Source organism: Lipotes vexillifer, unplaced genomic scaffold (assembly GCF_000442215.2).
Source record: "Lipotes vexillifer unplaced genomic scaffold, Lipotes_vexillifer_v1.1 scaffold1055, whole genome shotgun sequence".
Classification (NCBI taxonomy): domain Eukaryota; kingdom Metazoa; phylum Chordata; class Mammalia; order Artiodactyla; family Lipotidae; genus Lipotes; species Lipotes vexillifer.
In genome coordinates this window covers 1,382,918-1,392,089 of record NW_006785407.1, presented here as the reverse complement: position 1 = coordinate 1,392,089, position 9,172 = coordinate 1,382,918, and the positions used below count along the sequence as shown (strand labels likewise).

The window sequence follows — 9,172 nt, the reverse complement described above, 5'->3', positions numbered from 1 at the left end:
TTCCTGCTTCATTGTTTTCTTTCTAGGAGGAATGCAGAATGAGTTTACTGAAAAGATTTCAGAAATTCTTTTGATACAGAAAAAAAATCTTTCAACATTGTCTTGAAGCTGAGTCCATTTTCCTGTGCAGCTAGCCTCACGTGACTGACTATATTTTGCCAGCAATGTCCCCCACAGCTACAGTCACAAGCATTCTTACTCAGGATGTAGCCTATTAACCAGCCTGCCTTGCTGACCAGTCCTTGGATCAAGCGAAAAATTAGCATCCATGTATAGTTTGGGGAAATAGCCATGAGAACTCCAGATGAAGCATTTATGAGGATTGTAATCAAGAGGCAGAGCTTACGGCCAAACCTGCAAGGAGAAAACAAAGAGAGGGAATGGAATTAGATTAGATTCATGAGGGTTGTAGAAAATTCACAGAAGTTATGGAGCTCTAAACTAAAGTGGAGGTTATCTCTGAATGATGGAAATTCAGGAGGTACAGACTGATACCCACCAAGAGAATCCCTGGCTTCAGGTCAGTTCCATCAGGACTTTTCACCAGGGCACTATGTATAAACTTGAAGCCCAGTGAGGCCCATTCACCCTGGGCTGGAGCACCTCTCAGCCCCCCACTGTGGAGGGTACGTGGGGAGGAGGTGATTCTTCAGGCCACCTAGCGCTGAATGCCCCAAGGGCCCGTCTAGGTCTTCTGTCATCACATGAGCTGGGCCTTTGCACCAACAGTCTCAACTAGCTGCCCACTGAGGAGCTTTTGCTTTAGAAAAAACAGAATTCTGTGTTCAATGTATTTCCCCATCCATTTTCAACACTGCCTTTGGACTTCATGGTATTTGTGTGTCTCCATGGAAACGGTCTTTTGTGTGGCGCTGTCATCATCTCACCTGTTGCCAGCCCATAGGCCTTTGCCATGGAGTACCTTAGCAGGATTGCTCCCGCACATTTTATTTGAGACTTGGGTCCCATCGGTTTAGGGACCTGGAGAGTGTCTCAGTGCACAGAGTAGACGGAAACGTGGGAACCTGGGTTTAACCTCGGCCTTACCGCTGACTGGGATGTCGGGCGAGTGATGTGGCTTTTCTGTTTCTTCATCTGGAGAAGAGCTATCTGACCCAGCCTGACCGGGGATTAAGTGTGCTATTACACCTAAAGAGCTTCGCACCCAGCCCCCCTCCCTCCCTCCCTCCCTTTGCGAAGCTGCCTCTCAGAAAGCTGACTTGAGGTTCAGTCTCTTTTTTCCACATTTCATCATGTCCTCTTGGTTTTGTTCTAAAAGACGCCCTAACTAGCTGTTAGTGGATATTTTAAAAATTCTTCATGCAAAGCGATGTTTTCTTTAATTTTTGTTTATTTATCCACCTCAAACTGAATGTCAGTTAGTGCTGCCACGTCATTAGCAGTGCACATTTGGTGCGGCTGGACATTTTCTAATTGCTGCTCTCCCTTTAGGCAATTTGTGCTCTAGTGACCATTTCAACACTAACTGACCATTTGAAAAGAATCCACAACATTGTTAACAATTACTTGGGATTATTAATGCTTTAAATCTGAAATTTAAAGATCAAGCAGTCTCATTAGTAATTAATGTAAACTGCTAAACTTCTTAAAACCCTGTTTTGACCACATCATTTAAAAATTCTCAGTCAGTGGTTCCCCACTGTAAACATGTACCCCCTGGACTTTTATCCACAGCCTTCCAAAGTCATATCAGCACAATGTTTTAGCCTTTCTTCCTGAACCTCTCCCTTTACCCTCAAAGAATTTATAAGTATGTGCTGAAGTGATAATTCTTCAACTTCCAAAGTTGACTCAGCCAAATCCCAAAGCACCATAATCATGCTCCAGTATATGGACAAAATCCCATGGTGGATGAGAGGGAACATTCACCATCTGAAACTCAGTGCGTGGAAGCCTTCAGAGAATCAAATCTACCAATGCAGAGCAGCTTCACTAGGGGACATGTTCACATAAAGACACAGTGCTGTTAAAACAATAAGGCGGGGGCCTCCCTGGTGGCGCAGTGGTTAAGAATTCTCTTGCCAATGCAGGGGACACGGGTTCGAACCCTGGTCCGGGAAGATCCCGCATGTGCGGAGCAACTAAGCCCGTGCACCACAACTACTGAGCCTGGGCTCTAGAGCCCGCAAGCCACACTACTGAGCCCGTGTGCCACAACTACTGAAGCCCACACACCTAGAGCCCGTGCTCCGCAACGAGAGAAGCCACCGCAGTGAGAAGCCCGCGCACCACAACGAAGAGGAGCCCCTGCTCGCCGCAACTAGAGAAAGCCCGTGTGCAGCAACAAAGACCCAATGCAGCCAAAAATAAATAAATAAATAAATTAAATTAAATTAAATAAAAAACACACTGAGGCAGGGCTGGAAGAAATTTTGGAGATTTGGGAGAGTGGTTCGAGAACCTTCCCCCCATTCCCACCCTCCCACAACAGAACCACTTAAGTGGTTAAATGAAAAACGAAGAGCAAATAAAAGAGAATGGGGTGAACTCCAGGACTGCTGGCTTCAAAAGTCCTTTAGCTACTTGCTACTCAGACTGTAGTCTGGGGCTATCAGCATCACCGGCCAGTGGTTAGAAATGCAGATTCTCAGGCCCACTCCAGACCCACTGGATCAGAATCATAATTCTAACAAACCCCCCAGGTGGTTACTATGGACGTTACCATTTGGGAAGCACTGCTTTCATTTCACTGAGCCTCAGTTTCCTCATCTGCAAACGGGATAATAAACTCTCCTTTCAAAGGCTGTTACGATCCTAAGTGAAATGTAACACACAGGGATGCCCAGTAAAATGACTGGCACATAGTAGGTAGGGGAGAGCTAGTTTTGAAAGATTCCACAGAGTTGAGTAAGTTTGACTGTGACCCACTGGGACTTTGATTCTGCCTTGATCTCGTTCTGCTGTGAAATCTAGACAGTGCAGTGCTGGCTCTTGAGAGCTGACTGATAGACTTTCAGAAAATTTGTGAGCTGATTGTTAAACACAGCCATTATTCAAAATGAAAGTACACACCTACAATAAAGTAAATTATGTTAAAAACACGTGCAATAAATATGCAAAACTTATCTCTTCCTAATTATTTTACTGTGTTTGACCATTATCTATGCTCAGGAAGTGTTTTATGTCTATCTGTTGTAGTTGTATGGTGGAAATACCATAGAATGGTGCATATTTCTAGCCAACTCTGTGTTCAGTGACCTCACTTTGGTAGCTTGAAATGGACCACCGTGGGAGCCTTGACAACATGGAGATCAACAAACCCTACAAATTGAGACTTTTTCCTTCAGAGAGTCAGTTGTTAAACATTTACAAGCCTGACACTAAATTACTGACCATTAGAGTAAAAAAACCTTGAATTGGTGACAGATTACTTTTTTGGTGTCAGGTGATTCTGAAAATCATTCTTGAGGAGGTTTGAATGATGAAACAAATTAGACATCTTACAAAAGGTTTATTTTCAAACTCTCTAGCATATGTCCCCCGCCCCTCCCTCCTTCTACTTGCAAAGGTGACCTTCAGAAAGTTGACTTGGTGTAAGGTTCAGTGTTCTTATTATAACCTGTTCATAATGTGCTCCTGGCTTCTAAAAGACACCTTCATCAGCTGTTAGGTCATATTGTTACAGGAGAGAACCAAGTCTGATTACATGTTGGATCTGTTTCTTTTACTTTAACCTTTGCTTTCTGCTGTTTTTGTTCACTAAAAGGATAGGGTCTATACATAATGGCCTGCCTCAGGGAACCCTGCCCCTCTGCCTGAATGTTAAACCAAAGTGCCTTTGTTCAGGGAAACATCCGGACCCTGCCCACCTGCTGATGGCTGCAAGGAAGAAGAAATTAACACATGTCCTCCCTGAGGCTGGCCATTCCAGGGGATATTTGCAAAACTTATGGTGTCTTTACCTTACTTCCCCATCTCCTCCCCCTCTCTGTTCTATAAAAGAAACTGGCATCCAAACCCTGATAAGATGGTTATTTTGGGGACCCTAGCCCGCCATCTTCTCGGTCTGCTGGCTTTCCGAATAAAGTCGTGTTCCTTGTCTCAACACTTCGTCTCCGATTTATTGGTCTGTCAAGTGGCAAGCAGAGTGAGCTTGGGCTCAGTAACAATATTTTTTAAATTCCTCATAGCTGACAATCTATTTTATTTAGTGTTGGTTTAATCTGTAGCATCAGATGGGTTTCCATGAGATTCTTGTTCCATTCTATAAAACCTGACAATTATTCAGTAATAGGCATTAAATGTGCAATAGATAGTGTCCTTTTTGGACCCGTAGGGTGGTTGTCTTATTACGCACCTTACCTGCAAACACAAACAGAAGGGAAGGGGGCACAACCAACCAGACTTCAGACAGTTTAAGAAAAAGAAATAGAGGGATGTACACAGCTTTGGGGGGAAGAATAATGAGTAGTCAACTTTACATGGGAGATTTCAACAATAGGAACAAAATAATGAGGTCATCTAAGAAGGTGGATAATTGACCGGGGATTTTAAGTCAGGAAGAGAATGATAACCGGTCTCCTACTCTGAGCGGGATGGGAATAACCAACTCATTCATTTAACCAGCTGTGAAGCTCAGTCCCCTGTTCGCTCACTTCTGTGCTGGCGAGTTGAGTATTAGAATCTGCTCCTTACATTGGAAGAGCCAGTGGAGAGGGAACCGGGAGCCACGGGTCCAGACCGCCACACGCGGGGGGCAGGGCGGACTCCCGACCACCCTTGTCAGGCCACCTCTCAAGACTTCAGGGGTCATTTCCAAACCACCGTCCTTATTGCCAGTTCTGTGGCAATAAAAGTAAAAGCGAACGACCTTCCTCTGCACCTCACAAGCCTCTTTGCCACACAGCGTCCCAGGAGGAGCCTTTGAAGGGAGGCTGAGTAGACAGCCTTACAGAAGTTACAGAAGTGATGTGATGCACGGGGCTGCCTCGTGACCCAGCACCTTCAGTGTCACCTTCCCTCCCTCCTGCTGCCACAGGTGGCCCCGGCTGTGACAATTCAGACGCCCCTGAGGGTGTGATTGATTCAGCCATCCTTATTAATCTTTAACACACTTGCAAGTTTTAATCCAGACTGTAGTATCATCAGAGAAAATGTTCTATCTATATCTCATATTAAACTCACGGCTTTTGGTTTATCTGTATCAAAGATATAGTTGGGGAAGGAACAAGCGTAACGTGTATCTACTTTACCACTTATTTCAGAATTAAATACATATACTTATAGCTTATAATAAATTATAAAAGATTGTATATTTATTATATAGTTATATGGCACTATCTCACTAGGTGACTAATGATTAAAGAGGATGATACTGTCCAAAATGTTGCACACGGTGCCTGAAACATGGGAAATACTCAATAACCAGTCAATATTAGGAATATTAAATAATTAGCACTGACAGCCAAATTACCTAAGGTGCTTATCAAGTACAAAGCCAATTTTTCTGTTCCTTTCCCTTTGGGGGACTCCTAACAATGTCTAATTGATCATCAACAGAGTAAAGATGCACCTTATGAGGAACTTCCAGCACAGTGAACCTGGGATTACAAAATAGTGGATAAATAAAAGACATAGAAACAGCTCGATTAATATGAGTCACTGAAAACTAGCTCCCAGAGACACGGCCCCATGTACGAGGACCACCTGCTGTACATTCCATGTGGAGAGGTCGCTCCTAATCTCTCTCCAGGGACGTGACAATATGGAAGTGGATATTTACCTCTGCCAGTGTGGAGACCCTGTTTCCCTTTCACCAAATTATATCTTAGGTTCCATACATATAATTACATCTGGCCCCAGGGCCCCAGTTCATGAATCCTGCAACGCCACAGGCTCAGGTAAGAACAAAAGGGAGAGTCTACCTGGTTCCAGCACAGGAGAGGCAAGCGGAGGACGAGACAAGAGGTCAGAGGCCCTGAAGACGCGTGACCAGGTGGATGGCATGAGGCCCAAGAAAGAATTGGGATTACAACAGGGATCAAATCCTCTGCCACTATCCCTTCTAACTCTAAGCTTCTGGACAGCCCACAAGGGAACACTGCTGCCCAGTGTTGAAACATCCCTCTATGATCCAAGAGAATTAGAAAATAAAGACATTGGTCATGCTAATCAAAGCTGTAAAAAAAATCTAAGACCGTCACGACAATTCAGGAAAGTGTGGTCTGTGTGCCCTGGGAATGGAGGGTATTCAAGCAAGGGCAGGTGAATCCAAGCGCTCTCCTTGGACTGCTTACATTCCACGACTTTTGTACTGTACCTACCTGTCTGCTATGTAGCCGATACCCACAGAACCGATAAAAAATCCTACATTCACAGTCGACTGAAACAGGTCCAGCATCCAGGAGTTGGTACACACTAGGTTAAACTGCGAGGGGCCAGGGTGTCCCAGGTTGGGAGGGAAAGAAAACAAAATTCTGTTAGACACAGCTCAACCCAGGGAACTCAGGAGGTATTCCTTGCATGGCACTGATGTGACTGGATGACAATAAACCAACTCTTTTCTTGCTTGTGCTAATTTTCTTTACACAACCCCGAAGATTTGTCCCGCAGTCTGTTTAGCATTCCATCTGGCAGTATGTCATCAGGCTGAACTCTGTTTTGGCTAAATGAGCTGAAATTGGGTAATTACTTATGCACAAACCATTTCTTTTTGTAATTTTATTAAATAGGTGTGTGGACACATACAAGCATTGCCCTAAGGGAGCCAGGCTGTTCAGTGTCTCTTTAAATTAACATCTTGCTAATGGCTGTTACCTTTGTCCTCACTTGGAACAGGAGGTGGTGCTGGGGAGCCACAGGTGCTGGCCTGGAGGCCGGGAGAAAACCCCTTTCTAGGGCTAAGGACGAACTTTCTCACTTTGTGGCCTTGGGCAAAATTTTTCTCTGCTCTGGGCCTCAGTCTCCCATCTCTGTATGAACAATGAGATGAACCACGCTGCAACAGCCTCTTAAAAGTTTTATGGTACTTGACCAACAGAATGTGGTGGAAGCTATACTTTGCCATTTTCTGGGTCCAGGCCTTAAGAAACAGGTAGCTTCCTGTGATGGTTAATTTCATGTGTCAACTTGACTGGATCACAGGATGCCCAGATACTTGGTTAAACATTATTTCTACTTTTTAATGATTTTGTTTAATCAAAAATCACAGACATGTTAAGCCAATGGAGGCTGGAAATAAAGAATCACTGCAGAAGAGAAAAAAAGTTTTATGGTGTTAAATCTTCACTCCTCCGCATTTCATGTAACTATCAGACCATTTTAGATCCTTCAGATGGCTCTCTCCTACCTTAATGCCTGTACAGAATATCTTCACATCATCCAAGCAGTCCTTTTAAGTTAAGCCAGGCACCTGGCTTTCTTTGTATTTGCAGAATAATTTTATTCCCCCATTTTGCTTTGTCTCCAATAAAAGCAAGTCTCACTACTATACATAAAATAGACAACTAATAAGGACTTACTGTATAGCACAGGGAACGCTACTCAATACTCTGTAATAATGGCCTATATGGGAAAAGAATGTAAAAAAGAGTGGCTATAGGTATATGTATAACTGGTTCACTTTGCTGTACACCTGAAACACAACATTGTAGATCAACTATATTCCAATAAAAAATTTTAAAACAGCAAGTCTCCATTTTTTCTTTCTAGTTATTGAAAAAAGGCCTCATGATTAAATGTTAATGCCAAGTGTAGTTTTTAATAAAATAGTACCATAGAATAAGCTCCAACCCCAAATGGTTTGATATGGATACCTAGAGCAAATTAAAGGGAAAAAAATTAGCCATCGAGAGAAAAGTACATTGTATCACAGTAAGGCACCTGTTCAGGTGAGTTCCATGAGGTGTCAGGTGTCCATCTGTACCATGGCAGAGTGGAGGGGAAGTCAGGGCTTCCAGAAAAAGAGGAGTCTTGAAAATTTTCCCTTTCCTGGCAATTCTGATGTTTTTGCTTGCTTCTTACCACTGAGACTTGCATACACTAGAATCATTATTGTCAGAATTTGAAGCTTAAACTCACCTGCTCAAACTCCAGAAATATGAGGCTGTATGCTTTCTTGAAAACTAGGATTTTATTTTATTTAATTAATTAATTTGTTTATTTTTTATAAGACACTTTGAGTTCAAAGAGCACATCTGGCCCTCCCTGGGTTCATCCTTAAGAAAAACTGCACTCTCTGCTTTCTCCATCCCTTCTAAGTCCCACGATCGCCTACCTCGGTCACGATGGAGGAGCCGGGCGTGTCATACTCCCAGCCGTACCGACAGGGGCCCAGAGGCAGGAGGCTGCTGTTGGCGGCCAGGCCGGCCAGCGGGTCCACGCAGCCGAGGGCGCTCTTGTTCCAGTCCACCTCATAGCGGCGGCACTGGCGGGGGAAGGCCTGGCCCTTGGGCCCGGGGCCCGGCACCGTGTAGTTGAGCTCCTCGGCCAGGCTCCAGCCGCATCGACGGAGGCTGCTGTTGGCGGCCAGGCCGGCCAGCGGGTCCACGCAGCCGAGGGCGCTCTGGTTCCAGTCGACCTCATAGCGGCGGCACTGGCGGGGGAAGGCCTGGCCCTTGGGCCCGGGGCCCGGCACCGTGTAGTTGAGCTCCTCGGCCAGGCTCCAGCCGCATCGACGTCTCAGCTCGGGCACCCCGGGGCTCCGGCAGCGGTGGTCCGGGGTGAAGGCCAGGAAGACGATGCCCACGTAGATGGGGGTGAAGGCGGCAGAGAGCAGAGCGAGGAAGAGAAATGTTTGTTTCTGGAAAAAGTTGAATTCCCCTATGTGTTCTAGGATGTCGTCCATCGTCGGCATTATTCTGGGGAGAGAAGTCCCAGTGCTGTCTCCTGCGCTGCTCAGACGCCAGTGAGCGAGGCTGGGCCCAGCTCAGCACAACCCCGACCAAAAGTCAAAGGGTGAGTTTATTTTAGAAAGCAGCCAGCCTCTGGTCCAGACCTTTACTGGTCAGACCAACTCCCAGCCATGCACTTCCCCGGCCACTCCGAAATTCCCCAAGCAAGTCACAGGGCAAGATGCTGTATTTATTGTAGCATCCCTCTGGTGAGTGGGTCCCTACCTCATGCCGGCCCCACAAACAACCCTTCCTCTGTACCACACGGGGAGAAATCCGAGCACTTTCACACATCACAGCCCTGTTGATCTTCTGTAGTA

At 45.4% G+C, this 9,172-nt stretch overlaps 1 protein-coding gene across 1 annotated transcript in view; it reads right to left on the bottom strand.

Annotated features, from left to right (window-relative positions):
- The window catches only part of SLC22A2 (solute carrier family 22 member 2), a 28,062-nt gene extending 19,247 nt beyond the window's left edge, over positions 1-8,815 (bottom strand). Inside the window, exons 1-4 of the mRNA XM_007457581.1 lie at positions 8,540-8,815; positions 8,237-8,371; positions 6,285-6,388; positions 200-354 (exon numbers count right to left, since the gene is read on the bottom strand). Coding sequence (XP_007457643.1) covers positions 200-354; positions 6,285-6,388; positions 8,237-8,371; positions 8,540-8,815 — 670 coding nt within the window. The remainder of the gene's footprint in view (positions 1-199; positions 355-6,284; positions 6,389-8,236; positions 8,372-8,539) is intronic.
- Between the last annotated feature and the right edge of the window lie 357 nt (positions 8,816-9,172).